Here is a 20,780-nt window from a genome sequence, read left to right as displayed (position 1 = left end):
TCGCTCCAAGGGTATTTGAGAGGCATCTGGGCCTGGGGATCTTTGGTGTGATGGAGGGGTAATGAATTGCACTCGCATGGTGTTCTTTGGACAGTTGGCCTTGATATGTCCCAGTTCATTACACTTAAAGCATCTTCCATCTGATGGGTCACTGGGCCGAGGTGAGTTACTGGAGACTGGTGAGGTTGAAGGGTAGGGTATCTGTGGCTTTACTTGGGTGGTATGTGGGGTCTTTGGCTGTCCTCGGTTGTAGGGTTTATAGTCTGTGTGCCCCCTGGGGTAATCGTTCCCTTGACAGTAGCTTTCTTGCTTTCTGCCAGTTCCATCCATTTGGCTCCAATCTCCCCCGCCTCAGCGAGATCTTTGGGTTTTCCATCTTGTATGTACCGTGTGATGTCTTCAGGAACACCATCCAAGAACTGCTCCATTTGTATGAGGAGGTTCAGTTCTTCCAAGGTTTGAATGTTGTTTCCTGTTATCCAGGCCTCATAGTTTTTTGCAATGTAGTAGGCGTGTTTGGGAAATGACACCTCTGGTTTCCACTTTGGGTTCTGAAGCGCCGACGGGCATGATCTGGGGTTATCCCCATTCTGTATCTGGCCTTGGTTTGAAAAAGTTTATAGTCATTCATTTGCTGCTTAGGCATTTCAGCTGCCACCTCTGCTAAAGGTCCACTGAGTTGTGGCCTTAATTCTACCATGTACTGGTCTTCGGGGATGCTGTATCCAAGACAGGCTCTTTCAAAATTTTCCAAGAAGGCCTCGGTGTCATCACCTGCCTTGTAGGTGGGAAATTTCCTGTGCTGTGGAGCAATAATTGGCGCCGGGTTGTTAGGGTTGGCTGGAGTCTGTTGCTTAGCCTTTTCTAATTCCATGGCCTGTTGGTGGGCTTCCCTCTGGAGTTCTATCTGTCTTCTGTGGGCTGCCTCTTCTTCTTCGTGCTTTCTTCTGTGGGCCAACTCTTCTTCTGCTTGTTTCCTTCGGTGGGCCACCTCTTCTTCTTCTATTTTTCTTTTGTGTGCTGCCTCTTTGATTTGTTCTTCTCTTTCTTTCATCTCCATTTGTCGCCTGTGTTCAGCTTCTTTGAATTGCTCTTTGGCCTTAATTTTTGCCTTAGAAGTCATGATTCCTGTTTTCTTGTGTTGGGGTGCCCTCCGGTGTTTATCCTCTGAACTGCAGGTTCTCTGTTGCCTCCTGAAGTCTGCCTAGCAACAGTGCCTTTAGCTAATCTTCAATGTTACGTAAACCTGAAAAACCACTTTATTTGCATTTATATAGTGCTGGTATGACTCTCAATGGGAGTGCTATTGTGTGACAAAAGACTGTTAATAGTCTGGTAATGGCTTCTTGCTTAACATGCAAGCCACAACTGCCAGAGAGAGCAGAAAAAAAAATTCTCTCTGGTTCCCTTTTAAAACCAACTGTTTCTCTCTGCTAAAAAGCCCTTAGCAGAGAAAAGAAAAATATAATATTCCTACTGGCTTCTGGATTCTGTCTATATCCCAACCGCTGCTACACCATATCATAACCTTATTCCCAGATTTGGACCTTAGCGTCCAAAATATGGGGGTTAGCATGAAAACCTCCAAGCTTAGTTACCAGCTTGGACCTGGTACTTGCTGCCACCACCCAAAAAATTAGAGTGTTTTGGGGCACTCTGGTCCCCCTGAAAAACCTTCCCTGGGGACCCCAAGACCCAAATCCCTTGAGTCTCACAACAAAGGGAAATAATCCTTTTTCCCTTCCCCCCCTCCAGGTGCTCCTGGAGAGATACACAGACACAAGCTCTGTGAATCCAAACAGAGTGACTCCCCCTCTCTGTTCCCAGTCCTGGAACAAAAGTACTTTCCTCTTCACCCAGAGGGAATGCATAATCAGGCTAGCCAATTCAACACACACAGATCTCCCCTGATTTCTTCCTCCCACCAATTCCCTGGTGAGTACAGACTCAATTTCCCTGAAGTAAAGAAAAACTCCAACAGGTCTTAAAAGAAAGCTTTATATAAAAAGAAAGAAAAATACATACAAATGGTCTCTCTGTATTAAGATGACACAACACAGGGCAATTGCTTAAAAGAATATTGAATAAACAGCCTTATTCAAAAAGAATACAAATTAAAGCACTCCAGCACTTATATTCATGCAAATACCAAAGAAAAGAAACCATATAACTTACTATCTGATCTCTTTGTCCTTACACTTAGAAACAGAAGACTAGAAAGTAGAAACTACTTCTCCAAAGCTCAGAGAAAGCAGGCAGCCAGAAAACAAAGACCTCAGACACACAATTCCCTCCACCCAAAGTTGAAAAAATCCGGTTTCCTGATTGGTCCTCTGATCAGGTGCTCCAGGTGAAAGAGACATTAACCCTTAGCTATCTGTTTATGACAATCTTATTTAATAATTTCCCTGCCATGGCAGGTGCCTCAAGAAGTGGTGCACCTCAGTTCCTCCTATTTTCTGCTTGTGGCACATAATAATCTAGCCTCCTGTGGGTGTCTCTTACTTTGGTATTATTTCCATTGTTGGGTTTAGTGTGCGGATGCTAAGTGATGCTGGTGACCTATGATATACAGGACAAGATGATTCTGGTGGTCACTTCTGGCCTTGAACTGATTCTGACTACAAAGAATTGAGAAATTCCCAAGCAAAAAACAATTTTTAAGCTTAAGTTAAGGTTCTAGATGTCTGAGTTTCTTTTGGGGGTGAAAAAACCTTGATCGTGGAAACTTTCTTAAAATAAGTTATCCTGGAAACAGACAATTGAAGGATGCTGAATAGCCTTAACTTCCCCCTACATCACTGCTTACAGGTCAGTCAGTTACAAGGAAGAGAATCCTGTCCTCAGAGATCACATACTGTCTTCACAGCACTGACTGCATACTAAGAAATGATCTAATGGTAGTACTTTTAGTCATTATTAGGTTGACTGTACACTACTATAACAGTTTAAAATTAATATTCAAAATAATAAATTTGAAGTACTTATTTGCTTTCTGGGTCTTGAGTCTAGGGTTCATGTTTTCAAGGTTTCACCACTTGAAGGCTATAAATTTAAATGTATTTTAAAATGAATGGTTGGATTCTCATGTAATTACTTGACTCTAGTAGCAGGGGTTTTAAGAACACCAATATCAGACGAAAAAGTTGCAGAAGTTCGCAGCACTGTTAGGGACTAAAAATTAAATGAGTTGATGGTATTAGTTCATTTTCCAATAGGTATGTGTCCATACCTCATTTCATACAAACTAGAATTATGGACAACCTCAGTAGAGTGTCGGATGATTGAATTGTCCTGGAGATGGAACTGATGCCTAGAGCAGATTTCTCAACTTTTCTCTACCTGTCCACCCAATTCTTGTTTTTTCCTAAAACCCAATTCCACAATACTTTGTGATTGCATTCCACAGTCATTTGGAGTTGCTGCAGGAGACAGTGCTGTAGGTGAGATATTGGATGGTGCTGGAAAACGAATGCTGGATTTGTGCTACTAAGTGGGTACTGGGTTGTGGTATGCTGCATGCAATAGATGCTGGGTTAGGGTTTGAGGAAATACTTGATGTGGAGGTTACTAAGTCACAGGTGGTAGGTGCTACAGGTGGGGTCAGAGTTCATGGGTGCTGGGCGTTTTGGAGAGGAGGAAATAGGAAGGACATCCTAGCTTCCGTCTCTTGCCAGAGTTGACTCTTTCAATTGTAGATTTCTTTTTCTTCTCCATCCTACTGAAGTGTGAGGAATGTATCGCTTAAGTAAGGTGTAGAGCAGTCTTCAGTGATACTGCCACAGGAGCCAGGCATGGTTGGGGGAATCATGTTAAAGCTGAGGTGGCAGTTTTAAGAGGCAGTGACATTCTCGTTGGGTGCTAGTGGCCATCTTCTAACAAACAGGTCAGGGTTTTTTTCTTTTTAATGGGGGATTTTGCCTACAACCCAGCTACCCACATGTGACTAAACTTGGGATCATGATTCCTAGGTAGACAACCTCCGTCTTAAAGGCTATTTCCTTCAAGACAGAAGTGAAGCCCATTAGTAGAGCTGTGGATGAGGAAACTTATACTCCTGCTGTTTGGGTTGTAATGTTCTGTGGGCAAATGAAGAGCCTAATTGTCTTGGATTGTAAATTTAGCAAATTCTTAAGAGCTAAACTGAAAGGGAAAATAATGCAAATAACTATTAGCTTGCTGTTTATTATCACATCCTGAACACTATACAGTTCAGGTTTTCCTTTTTTTAGCTTCTGTATGTTCTTAGCTATTCAAAATTATCTTATTCATTCCTTCTGTAGTCATATGTAAAACCGAAATGTTTAATGCTACTGGAACATGGCAGCCTGTATGCTCCCCTAGCATAAGTGGATTTACCAAGTAAGCATTTTTTGTCACTGACTGCTGTAGTTAAGCTTCCTTGCAGTAGATGCCAGTAGAGCTCTTCCAAATTAAAACAGAAATATGATCACCATTTCCATAGCAACAGTTTCCTCTGAGCATTACTATTTGTAGAAGTACTGCTTTACATTACTCATCACAGTGAAACTTTCTAACAAGGGTTAAAATCTTTGTGGAAAAGATACTTTTTGATCTAAAACTGCATGGATTTAATCTCAGGCATGATTAAATAGTGGGATTATTTATTTTGCTGTATGTATTTTACTTTATAGGTATTTCTGTACCACTCATTACTGTAGTATTTTTATTTTTATATTAAACAGTCTTTTAAAAACCTACTTGAACAGATTAATAGGTTGATTATAAATCTTGATTGGAGCTGAAATTTGGCATGTTGTGTCTAAAAAGGGGAAAATATTATGTACAGATAATCTTTGCTAGGATTTGGGTTTTATTACCATGTTTAATTACTAATACTTTTATAGTATGCCAAAACCAGCATGCCAACTTTGGGCATTATTTTCATGCATTTAAAATGGAAAACAATTAAAATGTAGAGTGTTAGCAAATACTGTCCATTTTGCATACAAAAAAGCAAACTCCACTCTCTCAGAAATGAAGCACTCTTTGTAGATAAGCAGTATCTGCCTCTCCAAAGAGTAGCCTACCTCTTCCCCCCTACTCTCTCTAGTCTCTTTTGTAAATTGACAGCTTTGTTAAGCATAAGGAAGGTTGCACTTGTTCAGATACTTGCTACTAACACTCACCCAAATTTTCTAAGAATTGTTATTCTCAGTTATAAAACAGTAATGTAACTATTTTGGCTTTATATGACTTCCTCAGGGCTTTCAAACACAACTGGGAAGAGATTATTACATAAAGACATGAGTAAACATATATTATCGCACACACACTTTAGTAGTAGTATTATACAGTATACAAAATGTTATGAAATTAGGGCATATAATATTGCCTATGCTTTAACAAGTTGTGATTGTGTTAACGCTGCTTGTAAAGGGACCCCACAGCATTTCGTAATTCAGGGATGTTAAACAATTTCCCCCTTTTTATGATTTCCCATTATTATATAATTCGGTGGTGATAAGTGTTGATATCTTTTAAGCAATAAAATGTTTTATCAGTCAATGGGAGATTTGCTAAATTGGCAAGATTCATGGGTTTTCAAAAATTCATGAGCCTTAACCAACATAAATTTGATTGTGTACATGAACTAATATATTTGAATCGTTGTTCTACCCACATGGCTTTTTTGTTTTGTTTTGTTTAATGGAAAGCCTTTGCCCTGTCCTGTAAGGCCTAGGAACAATTGTACCTTAAAGTGAAGAGAGAGATGCTTAATCAAGGAATAAAACTATTTATCTTCAACAAACAAACAAAAATACAACCTCAAAACCGTCCCCTTTGCAGGAACCCTTCAGTATGAACAACTGGACGATTCACCTTCCTCAAATTCCGGGTATAGGATAGGTCCACTTGAGAAAAATGCAGATATCCAAGAAGTGCCACAGTATCTCTTTCTTTACTTGTGGATGAGGGCAGAAGTTGACAAAAGAAACCTAATGATTTTAACTGGAAGGAAAAGAAACTGAAATGGGTATACAGTTTCAGTTTGAGGGGAAGGGATAGCTCAGTGGTTTGAGCATTGGCCTGCTAAACCCAGGGTTGTGAGTTCAGTCCTTGAGGGGGCCACTTAGGGATCTGGGGCAAAAATCAGTACTTGGTCCTGCTAGTGAACGCAAGGGGCTGGACTCAATGACCTTTGCTCCCTTCCAGTTATGGGAGATAGGTATATCTCCAATTATTATTAGTAGTAGTACTTCTCCCCTACAATAAAACTAAAATATACACAAATAACGTAGGCAGTCATGTGGTGATTCAAAATGTTGTATGCATCCACCAAAATAATAAGATTCAGGAGCAGACTAAAGATCTACAGATCAGTTAATTAAAGCTGAACAGAAATTATTTTACAGCCCTCACTGTTTAAGAACCTGACAATTAACATATACCATTTTTCAAAGTAAACTGGAGGATATTTCTTATTGGAGGATATCACAAACACCTACTGGAGCAAAGAGCTGCCTTTATCACATAACTTAAGTGTTTGCTATGTCAGCTGTTCTTGTAGATGAAACAGTGAACTTTGAAATTAACTCCTGGCCAGTAAAATACCTTTGCTGGTTTTGATTTATGGATGTATTTGTAACTGTTAAGTCTACTTGTGTGTTCTGTTTACAATTTAGGGCTTTCTTTTTTGACAGTGTTGGTATTTATTGAAAAAACATTTTATATCGTTTAAGATATGAGTACGTAACAATGAATCTTAATGTTTATGTATACTTTTATGGTGAGAGTCTGCGGATGGTGCTGTTCACACATAGCTGTACAAGTTGCTGCAACTATTATATTGTAATTAAGATTCGTTGTGGGGAGCTGTTGCAAGCATTAGGAGAGTTTGCTGTCTGCCTTTGTCTTTAATTGGATTCAGTTCTTGGGGGAGATCTGCTCCCTAAAATTGGGCATTGTATTTTTCGGTTGAGTTACCTGAAAGAAAATTGCCTGTGTGTGTGTCTGTTCAAAGGCTGGGGTATTTATAGTGGGAGTAAAATAAACTAAGGAAATACTTGGACTCCTTGTCACTGATTTCTCCTTCAACAGGAGACTGACCCTGCAAAGACACAAAACCCTTTACCATTCAGAAGATGGGGCAACAATATATTTGTGAGTTGCTTGGGGTGTGTGTGTGTGTGTGTGTGTGTGTGTGTGTGTATAGGCTTTGCAGAATTCAATTCATATTTTTTATAATTGTGATAGTTAATAGCAATGTTTATTTTTAAACATTTTTTTTAATTTTTATCAATTTAAATTTTCACAGTTGCAGGAAATTGAGGAGGGTTAGACAATAATTAATTATTTAATGACAGGCATTGAGATACAATAAATTTAAAGCTTTATAACTATTAAAACACACATTGTCAAAATATACAAAGTAAATATCGTTAAACTCTTAGGTTAGCAGTTTCCTTACTTTGCCTGTCTGTACATTTCAGTTATCATCAATAAAAATTTTGTTTTGTTGGTTTGTGAGTGCACAGCAAAATCAAGGTATAGTAACAAAAATCTAATCCTTCCAAACGCGCACATATGCAAGGAGGTCCCTTTAGTCATCTACTGGACGATGTTTGGAGGGAGTTGGGTATAGGATCAAGAAAGGTGCAAATAGTTCCTGACTTCCTTCAGGCTAAATGAGCCATTGATAACTTCCTCCTACAGCTGTTAGCATTGTGAAAGTTTTGTAAAGACCTAAAGAACTTTTGCCTTAGATCTAGCAGAAATTTTTATTTAAAATCTCATTAATGCCAACAGCTTTCATTTTCAGTATTGATAAACCTTTTTCCCATCAATTTTGGAATATGTTAAAAATATTCTTAAATGCTCATAAATAGAGCTGATTGAAATTCACAATTTCTGTCTCATGGGAAATTTTGACATTTCAATATTTGTTTTCCCACAATACAAAATGTTGGAATTGAGATTTTTTTTTTAAAATGCAGATTCTCAAGAATTTTGATTTGGAAATGTTGAAACATTATTGTTGACATATTCAATTGCAACAAAATATTTTGACATTCCTGAAATTGAAGTACTTTGTTTTATTGATCCAGGTCAACATTCAGTTGCATTTCTCTTGCTTTACTGGAGTTATAATTCAGGCCCTTGTTGCTTCCTGTGGGCTGGACTCCTTGGAGAACTATATCTCCCACAATGCAGTATGGCTCCAGGTGACCACATCAGGGGAGTTGTGTGTCCTTCTAGGTGCATCATGGGAGATGTAGTCCAGCCAAGTAGCCTGTCCCCATTCTCACCTATACACCAGGCTCTCTGTTAAATTTCAATTATTTGTAAGGAAAAAGTGTTGATTGACAAACTGAAATCCTGGTACAAGCAAAGCCAAATATGTTGCACGTTCAGGAGAGCACCACCTCTTAAGTAACCTATTGAAACCCAGTGCCTGCTAGCCAGAATCGAAACTATCTGTGCTACCAAGTTCCCCCAAACCCTGTCCCTTCTTCATTCTCCATCAAATAATTTTAAGGATTTAGTTGTGTGCCACTTATTAATGTAACACACTGGTGTTGAACTTTCTCTGTAACTTTAAAAAAAAGTAACATTCTACATAATTCTTGGGTTTATTACGCCTTCATACCATTCATGACTTCACAATCTTTCTTTTAAAATACATTAATCTCATTTTAACTTGTGCTACACAATCTCTTTCTCCTAAATAAATCCATCCATCTCCACATTCCATCAATCCTCTCCACTGACAAATAGTTTGGAAACTTGAGCAGAGGACTAAAATAAATAATTAGCTCAAGATTGTATGAAAGATGGGCTTGTAAGGTGGAGGGGGTGTCCAGAAAGGAGACCTGGGAAAAAAACACTCTCCCCTAGTTACTAGGAAAGAGAAGGATGCTGGGATTTCTGCTAGCTTGCTGATCTAGATTCTTTCTGGGAGCACAATAGGTTCCTGGAATATTTTAAACCAACCTGTTGTATTTAGGTATGTGCAGATACAAACACAACCTGGGGTAGCTAAGTTTGTTCCTAGGTGGTTCCTTTAGCTTTGAGTCCAGGAATTACAGTTCTCAGGATGCACCAGGGGAGTGGGAGGAGAGAGAAGAGGAGGAGGAAAGGAAGAATGTGAGCTCTGTAGAAAAAGTGCAGGGAATAAACCTTACCTTTGCTGTTAATCAAGCTTTCTGAGAAGGACTTCCCCCATCAACCCTCAAATGCCACCTGTTTCTGTTCTTCCCCTCAATTCTAGAGTCACTTGGTTACTACAGTAGCAGATAGGATGTCTTTACTGGTTTACCTTTCCTTGACTGCTGGCTGCTTTGAGGAATGTATAAGTTTATGTTCTTGAAGTTGATGATAGTCACTCAAAAACTCGTCTTACTTACCCGGGGCCAATGGAATTTTCAAGCTCTATGCAAACAGCCCTCCAAATATCAAACCAAAACCCTTTTCCTCCAAATGTTTGGCTACATTGTCTTGATCTTGTTTTGTTAAAAATATATCCATTCTGTCATAGATTGTGTTGTTCAAAAGTTGTCTGATATTATAAAATGGATTTAAAGCAGGGGTGGGCAAACTTTTTCAACGGAGGGCCACATCGGGTTTCTGAAACTGTACGGAGGGCTGGGTAGGGAAGGCTGTGCCTCCCTAAACAACGTGGCCCCCATCCCCTGACTGCCCCCCTCAGAACTCCCGACCCATCCAACCCCCCCTGCTCTTTGTCCCCTGACTTCCCCAACCCCTATCCACACCCTGCCCCTTGGGACTCTCATGCCTATCCAAGTGCCCCCTGTCCCCTGACTGCCCCCTTCCGGGACCTCCTGCCCCTTATCCAAGCCCCCCACTCCCCACCCCCTTACCGTGCCACTCAGAGCAGCAGGACTGGCAGCTGCACCAGCATGGCCAGAGCCAGCCATGCCGCCGTGCTGCCCAGCAGGATCCCACAGTCCTGCCACCCAGAGTGCTAGCGGCATGGTGAGCTGAGGCTGCAGGGAAGAGGGGACAGCAGGGGAGGAGCCGGGGGCTAGCCTCTCCGGCCGAGAGCTCAAAGGCTGGGCAGGACAGTCCCACGGGCCGGATATTGGTAGTTTGCCCACCTCTGATTTAAAGTAAGGTCCCAGAATGTGTCATAGAATCATAGGACTGGAAGGGATTTGTATATCTGCAAACATTTGAAAGCTATAGATAGGGCTTTATGGGGAGAAAAATAGGGGCAGATCTTTTAACAGAGTTGAACTAGAAGTATGCAGTGCAGTTGTAGTTTTGTCATTCCCAGGATAGTAGACGAACAAGATGGGTGAGGTAATATCTTTTATTGGATCAACTTCTGTTGGTGAGAGAGACCAGTTTTCAAGTTGCACAGAGTTCTTCAGGCCTGGGAAAGGTATTCTGAGCAGGACAGCTAAATGGAAGGTGGAACTGATTGTTTAGCAGAAGTAGTTAGAGTGGCCCAGAATATGTGCTATCTTGAATGGTCCCTTAAAACAGTGGTTCTGGGTACACAGAGGTCTTCCAGGAGGTATGTCAAATCACTTATATTGTTGCCTAGTTTTACAACATAGTACATGAAAAGCACTAGTGAAGTCAGTATAAACTAAAATTTCATACAAACAATGACTTGTTTATACTGCTCTATATATTATATCAGTGTTCCTCAACCTGGGGGTTGTGATTTATTTTATAATTATATGGTTAAAATGAGAACGTGAGCAATTTTTTAGTAATAGCGTCCTGTGACACTTGTGACTTTGTGTCTAATTTTGTAAGTAAGTAGTTTTTAAGTGAGGTGAAACTTGAGGTACACAAGACAAATTAGCTTCCTGAAAGAGATACAGTAGTCTGAGAAGGTTGAGAAACCACTGCCTTAGAATATGTGCTAGCTACTTATGCTAAACAGTTTGTTCCATCTTGCATTTAGCTGTGACGCTCAAGGTACCTTTCACAGACTCGTAGAAGAACTCTGTGTAAGCATGAAAGTTTGTCTGTTTCACCAACAGCAGTTGGTCCAATAGAAGGTATTACCTCACCCACTTTATCTCTCTGAACTAGAAGAGCATTTTGAGGGAAAAGTGGAAACATTTATTTATTTATATCTTGAGCAATCTACATCATCTTTCCTAAATAGGGACATTTGATGTATGAATTAGACATTGAAAATACATTCTATTCTGAGACTTGCCTGATGGATATCTCTTATTTCTCTCAAAAATGAATTTCCAATATTGCCTACCTAAAGTGTTCAAAAATTGTATGTCAGGACACAAAAATGTGAGATTAACTGAATAAATAATTATTTGGTTTTAAAAGTAATAAATTTTGGTTGCCTTGGTTTTGGTTCTCTAGGGATCAGATTTTTCAAACTTTATACACAACCAGGAATACTAAAAACTCCTTTAAAATGAAAACTGAGATTCCCATGTAGTTCTGGGAGCTGGGGCTTTAAAATAAACAATGTTATGAGAGTTGGTAACATTACATTTCTGATTGTCCTTTCACCTATCTTGTGAGCAAATGGAGAGGATAGGGAAAGTTGACCTGGACAGCATAGGGAGGAACAGAAAGTGGCTGGGACCAAGAGTGGGAAGGTGTGATCACTGGCCTTCCAGGGGAGGTGGAAATATTTTATACCAGGGGCAGTTCTGGGGAAGCCTTCTCTCACTGAAGTTGAGCTGGTTAGCACCTGCCCTCCCACCAATGGAATTAGAGTGGGAGTGGATTTCTTCTTCATGATCTACTGTGGGTTTTATACTAATAACCTTTTTCTTAGGGCCTAGAAAGGAATTTTCCCCTCAAAGCCCGATTTGTCTAAGGTGGAGTGGAGTGTGTGTTTGTTTGCTTTCCCCACAGCAGGTCAAGATTCTGGTAGGGTAGGCAGGGAGTTTTGGTTAAAATATTGCAGCTTAGTAATTTAAAAAATGTGGCAGATGTCCAGTGCAGGTATGGGTTATGGAAGGGGACAGCAGGAAACCAATCCCATCCACCCTCCTTTTACAGTCCCCTGAACTCTCATAGAGGGGAGAGCGATGGGGTCTAGCTAGGACCAGGTGTGTTTCAGGTGAAGACTGATAGCAGCCCTCGCAAATAAGTGGAAATCACTAAGAAAAGAACTATGACCAGCACTGTACAACTTATTGCCTGGTATTCCCAGATATGTTAAGTGTATAAAGTTTCAGGCTAACTAAGTCATTCTATTGCCTTCTGTTTTTCTTCTGGGATGGCTGGAAAATGGATTTCTTTCTTTACTAAGGGCTGGGATCTGCCAGCAGTACTCTGACTGGGTAATACCTTACTCAGCAAGTGGCCCCACTGACTTGTTGATAGACACTTGGGATAAGGTAAAACTCAGCATGAGTAAGATTGGAAGAATCTGGCTTCTTGTTCTTATATACACAAGAACTATTCTGTATCATACTCCATTCTGGCTTTCTAAACGTAAAAGGAAAAAAGTGGTGACTTTGTTCAGTTTTGTTTAGTACAAACCATCGTTTGTTTTAACAAGTAACCTCCTTGCTTAGAAAATTATACTCTTGTAGAAAATATAGGGATACCATAATTTAATTAACTACCTATAATGTAATTACAGTAGTACTAAAACTATCTTAAGAGAAGGATGTATAGAACGAGTCATTTGCTTTTTTCCAGCAACTCACTTAGTTTGTATGTTTATGGTAACTATTTTTTAATTTTATCTGGCTTCTGATTCTTTCCTCCACTTTATATCCCATGCGTTGTGTATTTTCATTATCTCATCATGTGTTTTTATATGAAAAAAGCTGTTAAACTGAGAGTTTAAGGCAAATATTGCAGCTCTCCTAGTTGCCACCTTTAGCTGATACAAAATAGTTTTGCAAAGAAAAACACTATAATGTGCTGTTTTATATTAACAGGAAGTAGAACAGCAGTAGTGGTTAGAAAACATTGCATTCAGGAAGTTTGACACATGCATAGCTCTTAGCTTCTGTGTAAGTTGTTTCAGCTCCTTTTTAGATTTTCTTTTGGTTGGTTGGTTGGGTTTTTGTTTTTTTTTTAAAGTAAATTATCAATGTATATAGATGGCAGCGCAGCGGGAGTTACCTTGTAACCAGTGCACAGGAACATCCACAGCTTTGCAGAAACTTGAAGGATTTGCTAACCGACTTTTTCATAGGCACTCTAAGGGTGCTTTACAAGAACAGAAAGTGGCTCTGGAAAATGAGAGCCATCATTTCTCCGAACTAGCTGCCCTGTGGGACAGATCAAGTAAGTGTTCTGTAGATATTCAAAATTCAGTTCATATTTCTAATTAAAAGATTTTATGTAGTAAATAGACAAACTAGAGTATATTCTATCAGACTTTTTGTAGTATAACACAAAGTATTGGTTTAAAGAAAGAGCTATTGCAACATGGAGGTGGAAATCTGATTCTCTTTGGCAAGGACTTGGTATCTGGTAACAGAGTTTCACTTGTGAGTTTGCTTTCCTTTTTGCTAGGCAAATGTTAACTTAAGTTAATTTATGTATTTTTTGTGAACTTCTCTTCCCAGTATTTCAGATCTAAATTTGCTAGTTTTAGCAGTAATAGATAGTTAGTTTGTTTTAAATTGTTGGTTTTCTTTGCCGTAAACTTTGGAAGCATGGCTATTATGTTTTGCTGATTAGGTCCTTAATTACATGGCTTTTATTTAATATTTATAGTGTCCTTTTATTTTTAATGGATATTTCAAAATCCATTTTATGATGAGAGTTTGAACACTAAAACTGGTGCAGACATTTACAGTTTACTATTTCAAATTAATTCAGTGTAGTAACTTTGATTTATAACACTAGTTATCAATAATTTTGATTTTAATATATTCCTAATTTGTGGGAGAGAAAGGGGCAAACTTATTTGTATTGCATAAAACACGCTTGATCAGAAATATGGCTCAGGCGGTGCACCCTCTCTCCCCATTACTTTCTAAATTACACAAAATATGCAAAGTTCATAATTATAGGAAAAAAATAATAAAGTTAATGAGATCAAAATCATCCTCACTACTCTGTACATATTCCACTTCAAAACAAACAGTTAATTTAGTAATTTGTATCCATACTTTTTGCAATCATATTTTTGAGTGAGTGGAGTTGAGAGGTACCAGGTATTTTGCAATCTAAGTAAATTATCCCTATTTCCTATTTTTGGAGCAACTTTTTATAATTAATGTAAGTAAATAATGTGTTATCTTATTATTATATACCTTAAAATTGTTTTTTAAATATAACTTGTATTAATTTCATACATGAATTTGGATACAGCAATAGGTTGGAATACCACAAGCAATTTTGACTATTGAAAGTAATAGGCCTTAACAAAAAATGCTTGTCATAATATTGTATCATCATGTGAAAAAGGCCAAGTTAACACATGTGCCTACTGTGAATTTGAATTTATGAATGTGTCTGATTAGGAATGTCCCTAACCTCAAAAGATGGAAAATGGAAGATAAATATGGAAACCAGAAAGTTGTTTATGCTTGTATTGAAGATAAATTAAATCAAAATCTCCCAACTCAGGTGGAGATGGACAGACTAGTTTTGTGGGGTGGCAAGCAAGAGGATTGGTGTTGTGAGGGCGGGGAGAAATGGCATGACCTCAGATGCCTAAAACTTTTCAGCTCACCTTTATACATAAAAAGTAAAAACGGTGCATAAACTAATTTTTTTTCTTTACAGGTAACTTCACAGGTTCTTCTCTGTGATATGAAATTCACTGTGGTTCCACAGGCATTGGGGTAGGCCTTCTCAGTATTGCTCTGTCAGAATCATGCTGCTGTTTATCAAGGGAGGCAGAATGGAAGCGTAGGACCTTGATATTAATGGTCCTTGATTCTGTTCTCTCCCTGAGATCCGCGTGATTTGGATGGGCCAAATGTCTGACACTTTGAGATGGAAGGATAGCTTTGTCATTAAGGCACAAGAATGGGAATTGGGAGGTAGGGGTCCCATTCTTGGCTGTGCCATAAGCTCTCTATGGGAACCTTAGCAAGTCACTTGACTACTCTGTGCCTCAGAGTTGCCCTTTGCAAAATGAGGCTACTTCTTCTCTACGTCCTTACACTTCCCTCGCTTGTGTTGTGAGGCTTTATTTATTAATGTATATGGCACAGTCAGATACTCGAAAAACAACTTAATATGAAACCCCATCTATTGATAGAAGAATGAGTTTTGAGGGAAACTGAGTAGAAACTACCAAACATAATGAACCACTGAGCCCTAGGATCCCTAAATGTGTCTGTACCACTCCAAACAAGTGTGTATTCACAAGAGGGAGAGAATACATTTCATCAGACACTATTTCAAGCTTCCAATAAATTATTATAATGTTGAGAACACTGCTTGAAAAATACTGCAGCACTGTCATTTAATAAAATGAAAAAACGGTATTGACCTACTATCTTCACAAACTGGGTCCTGTTTGCATACAAGCCTGTATTTTAGGGCAAGCTTGATTGCATGACTTGTTTGAAGAGGAAATGGAATGTCATGTCTGATGATAAACAAAGTGAATGAGTGCTTGTTCTTAAAGTAATATTTTAAGCAATAATTATGCATGTTGGTTGTAGCATTTTTGTATCAGCAAAGTTTGTGAACTAGTAGCCAAGCAGTCATGGATATGTGTGTCATTTTAAGTTGAAATTTGCAGATATTAATTCTAAATCTTTGCTCTCAGTTTAGATCATCTATAGACAAAGAATAATGCCAAGCCACGTATGGGTTTGTGTCTATATGGTAAATTTAGGACTCTTAATTCACTACTATCACTACTAACAGTGAATGCAGTGGTGTAGTCAGAATGCCTGTCTACACCTGAGTAGAAAATTGTCTTGCTTTTCCTCTTAAGAGTCAAATATTTTTAGTATTTTCTTCTCTCGTTGTGCTTTCACAGAGTACAGCAGAAAGTAGAAGAGGAGTAGTCTTGATCATATCTGGCTGCATAATCACTTTCCTTCATGTTCTAGAATAATGTAGCATAAAATTTAAGTTTATTGATAAGCACTTATCTAAATAAGCAGCATAATGTAATTTTTTGATAAGGGATTTTTAAATGTTCGTAAATGTCCTCCTACCTGTGTCTCTGCAGTTGTAGTGTTCTTATTAACTGCTTAGGTGACACCAAATTCTGCAGACCTGGTAATTTGTTCCTGAACTCTCCCAAGCAAATATACTCTATAATTCTAGAAAGAAACATGAACAAGAGAACCCTTATAAATATATTAAGTACTGAAGTGGCATCAATTTTAAAGTACATTTAGTTAATATAATACCCTCTACTATAATGGAATGTCGTGAATGCTCTGTTTCTCTTGTACCTCTTTTGTAAAGCAATTTCTGATGCAACTACTGCACTTAAAGAGGAAGTTGCTTCTTTGTGGTTTTTTAGTGCCTTTAGTTATCTAGGCTTGTGGTTTAGTGCTATGAGTAAGGTAATGGGGTATGTATTCTGAACCCGGGTTTTCTTCCTGGCTCTGCCATTAACTCAGTGTTTGGCCTTGAACAAATCATTTGTCCTCTCTGTGTTTCAGTTTCTCAATCTGTAAAATAGATAAAATGTTTCTAAAAGCGTATTTAGATCCTCAGATGGTGTATGAGATTATTTTATGTCATTTTTAGATTCCTATGAGAGGAAATTTTGATTCTTCATACTGCACAGCTTTAATTTTATAGGGGAAAATTGACAGAGTGTATATGTGTTTGAATAATTTAAACTGGCCATTAGCCAACATTTATAATGATGTAAAACCTTCAGTACCAAATTAATATTATTTTAGTATTCAGAATTGTATATTTCATTTTCAGTTCCAGATATATTTAACATGATCAGTTGAGCATCTACTCTATATTTTTAATATGAAGATAGGAGTGGTTAAGATATGTCTTACTGCTGCAAATCCCAGTCTCCAAATCACCTACCTCCATTACTCACACTAACCTTCCATTTTCCAAAAATTATGAAAAATTAGATGACATTAGCAATCTTAGTAACACAACTCATTAGAAGAATCACTAACATTACATTGTTTTAATAGATGTGAATACTGGGATTCTCACTAAAATGTGAGTGTATGGGTGATTAATAGTGGAGAGAATTTAATTTAGGTTGCTGATTCAGCATGACACTAAATATATTTAAAAGACGTTATATGCATTAACGTAGAACGTCTTGTAAGCCTTTGGAAAAACACAATAGAGCTTCAGCAGGATAAATGCTAACTGTGTGGGGAGAAATGTTAAATCTTAAATATAGAGGTGTACGTTGTGTGGATTGATTAAAGCTTTAGAGTAACTACTGGTTGAGTAGAACTCAACAGATAATTCTGGTCTAAGGTTGCCATGGAAACAACCAGTGCTTGATAGAATTGAGAACATCTTAAAACATCCTGGCTTTTTAGTGCTTTTTCCCCCCTGCCATTTTCAGTTGCTTTAGACATGTAGAGGTAATGCTGGGTAGAAAACAAGTAGTTTAATGAGCAAACTTGAGCATCCACATCCTGAATATTGATCTGGTGTTCATTACTGGTATTTTGTATTTGATAGTTGTTTCACATCTCAAGGAGTTCTTAATGAAGACAAGATTTCTGGATTTCTGTGTGCTATCTATTACAGTTCGTGTGTGTGTGTGTGTTTACTGGATCAGTTCTTGTATTTCTAGAGATGAACATAACTTCCTCAAATGTTGGATTAATATTATGAGCAATATGTTTCTGAAAGCTGGCTTTTCACTATGAATGGTAAGTCTTTTTATTACCTGTGACATTACAGTCTGTTTTTATTTAATAATACTGTCTTCACAATATGGAAAAAATCTACCCTGTTCCTCAATCTTTTCCACATATACAACATTAATTAATATATTAAATTAATATATTAAGCTTTTTTTCATAATTGAGTCAGTATGAGTAATACAAAATGACAAATCATAAAGGTTTGTTTTGTATCAAACATGAGGATGCATCTTCTTTTCTTTGCATAATAGAGATTTAATTAATATTTTAAATTTTAATATTGCTAAAGCTTTCTTATTAGAAATAATCTGATTCCAAATCAGTAAATAGAAGGCATCAAATTTCAGATGAGGAATTTGTAATGTGATCCTGAATTAAATCACTTTATTTAAAGCTTATCTTTTCCTTTGGTATAGTTCATTAAGTTGTTCTATTACAATTTTATGTGAATGTATGCAAAGCAGTACTTCAAACTGCAGAGTCTTCTGAAATTTTTGTAATTATAATTTTCAAATTCTAGACATTTTTGGTCTTTTACTACTGAATTCCATGAACAAACTTGTTCTGCGATAGCTTTTATTCTGTCTAAATGGGACAGCAGAATTGTTGCAGTCATTCATGGAGGGAATGAGAGTCTGTCTTAAATCAAGGTATTTGGCACTTAGAATTACAACATATTTAGTAAATTAGTCAGGCAATATTTGTTTACCAAAAACTTGATGATTGTTAATATTGTTAATGATCTTTTATATAAATGTAAATTGAGATAAAGATTTGTGAAGCAGTCTATTCCATTTTGGCATACCAGTCAAAGTTGAATCAAAATATATAAACCCAAAATACACACCATTTTATTTCTCAGAAATAATTTGTTTTGAAAGTTGGAGAATGGAGGAATTTTTAAATAATCTATATCTTTCTTGAGCTTTTTCTTTAAATTTACCGTTTTTTTTTTTAAAAAAAGGGATTTTATTTACTCCACAAATTGAGATTACAGTAGAACTTCAGAGTTACGAACACCTGGGGAATGGAGGTTATTCGTATCTCTGGACTGTTTGTAACTCTGAACAAAACATTATGCTTATTCTTTGAAAAGTTTACAACTGAACAATGACTTAATACAGCTTTGAAATGTAACTCTGAACAAAACATTATGCTTATTCTTTGAAAAGTTTACAACTGAACAATGACTTAATACAGCTTTGAAACTACTATGCAGAAAAAAACGCTGCTTTCACTTTAATTCTTTTTTTTTTAGTAGTTTACATTTAACAGGGTACTATACTGTATTCCCCTCCCCCTCCCCTTTTTTTTTGTTTTTTTTGGTCTCTGCTGCTGCCTGATTGCGTATTTCTGGTTCCAAATGAGGTGTGTGGTTCATAACTCTGGCATTCATAACTCTGAGGTTCTACTGTATTCAGAGTACTAGTACTGCTGAGATTTATCCCACATAGATGACATAGGATATGGGAAAGACAGGTGAAGTTACAGTATGCCTGCCAGATATAACTTCAGTTTAGATACGCTGTGTAACATTATTTGTTTTGTGGGCATCTTCCCCGAAATGAAATGCTTTGTTGCCAGCTCCCCATTGGCATAAAGTTTTTTACAACATAAGGCCAGATTTCAGAACACTGCATGTGCAGATGTGAGACATATATTTACTGAGTTTGATCAGTATCATGTGGTCATGGTAATAATTATGTGTGAAATTGCCTGTGCTGATTTAACATACAAATGGCCAAACTGGGTCAGACCAATTACCATCTAGCCCAGTGTCCTGTCTTCCAACAGTGGCGAATGCCTGATGCTTCAGAGGGAATAAATAGAACAGGTAGATTGTGGAGTGATCCATACCCTGCTGTCCACTACAAGCTTCTGGCACTCAGAGGCTTAAAACACCCAGAGCATGGGGTTGCATCCATGACCATCTTGGTTAATAGCCATTGATGGACCTATCCTCCATGAAATGATCAAGTTCTTTTTTGAACCCACTTATAGTTTGGCCTTCACAACATCCCCTGGCAATGAGTTCCCCAGGTTGACTATGCATTGTGTGAAGAAGTACTTCCTTTTATCTGTTTTAAACCTGCTGATTATTAATTTGAGTGAGTGACCCCTGGTTCTTGTGTTATGTGAAGGGGTAGATGACACTTAGTTACTCCACAACATTTATGATTTTATAGATCTCTATCATATCCCTCCTTAGTCATCTCTTCACCAAGCTGAACGGTCCCAGTCTCAATTTTTCATCATACAGAAGTTGTTCCGTACCCCTAATAATTTTTCTCTGTACCTTTTCCAATTCTCACATATCTTTTTTGAGATGGGGCATCCAGGATGGCACACAGTCTTCAAGGTGTGGGTGTACCATCAATTTATGTAGTAGTGTGATATTTTCTGTCTTATTATCTGACTCTTTCCTTATGGTTCTTAGTTTTTGTTTTTTTTTTTGACTGCCACCATACGTGGAGCGAATGTTTTCAGAAAACTATCTGCAGTGACACAAGAAAGAGATCTTGGAAAAAGCTAATTTAGACCCCACGATTTTGTGTGTATAGTTGGATTATGTTTTCCAATATGCATTACTTTGCATTTATTAACATTGAATTTCATCTCCCATTTTGTTGCCCAGGCACCCAGTATCATGAGATACGTTTGTAACTTTTCTCAGTCTGCTTTCGACTTAACCATCTTGAAAAACTTTGTATCTGCAGATCAATTATGAATACGTTGAACAGCGCAGGTCCCAAAACAGATTATTGGAAGCCCAGGAAAATTACCTCTCTTCATTCCTGTCTTTTAACCAGTTACTGATCTGTGAGAAGACCTTCCTTCCTTATCCATTACTGCTTACTTTGCTTAAGAGCCTTAGGGACCTTGTCAAGGGCTTTCTGAAAGTGCAGGTACAGGAACTCCTCACTTAAAGTCGTCCCGGTTAATGTTGTTTCGATGTTAAGTTGCTGATCAATTAGGGAACATGCTTGTTTAAAGTTGTGAAATGCTCCCTTCTAATGTCATTTGGCAGCCGCCTGTTTTGTCCACTGCTTGCAGGAA

The 20,780-nt window shown here is 37.9% G+C and overlaps 1 protein-coding gene across 4 annotated transcripts in view; it reads left to right on the top strand.

The window, feature by feature from the left end:
* PRKACB (protein kinase cAMP-activated catalytic subunit beta) overlaps window positions 1-20,780 on the top strand; it is a 129,812-nt gene that overhangs the window by 57,926 nt on the left and 51,106 nt on the right. The window contains exon 1 of one of the 4 annotated variants that reach the window (XM_030572332.1): window positions 7,063-7,125. The exons of 1 other annotated variant lie outside the window; for it this stretch is intronic. In XM_030572332.1, the coding sequence (XP_030428192.1) occupies window positions 7,107-7,125 (19 nt within the window). In that variant the 5' untranslated portion in view covers window positions 7,063-7,106. Of the gene's footprint in view, window positions 1-7,062; window positions 7,126-12,929; window positions 13,222-17,420; window positions 17,730-20,780 lie in introns of those variants that run through there. 2 more of the 4 variants (XM_030572330.1, XM_030572333.1) reach the window with 2 other exon arrangements.

The sequence above is a fragment of the Gopherus evgoodei genome, chromosome 8 (genome assembly GCF_007399415.2).
Source record: "Gopherus evgoodei ecotype Sinaloan lineage chromosome 8, rGopEvg1_v1.p, whole genome shotgun sequence".
NCBI classification, from domain to species: domain Eukaryota; kingdom Metazoa; phylum Chordata; order Testudines; family Testudinidae; genus Gopherus; species Gopherus evgoodei.
The sequence above is the reverse complement of the archived record's forward strand: the minus strand, read 5'-3'. Positions and strand labels throughout refer to the sequence as shown.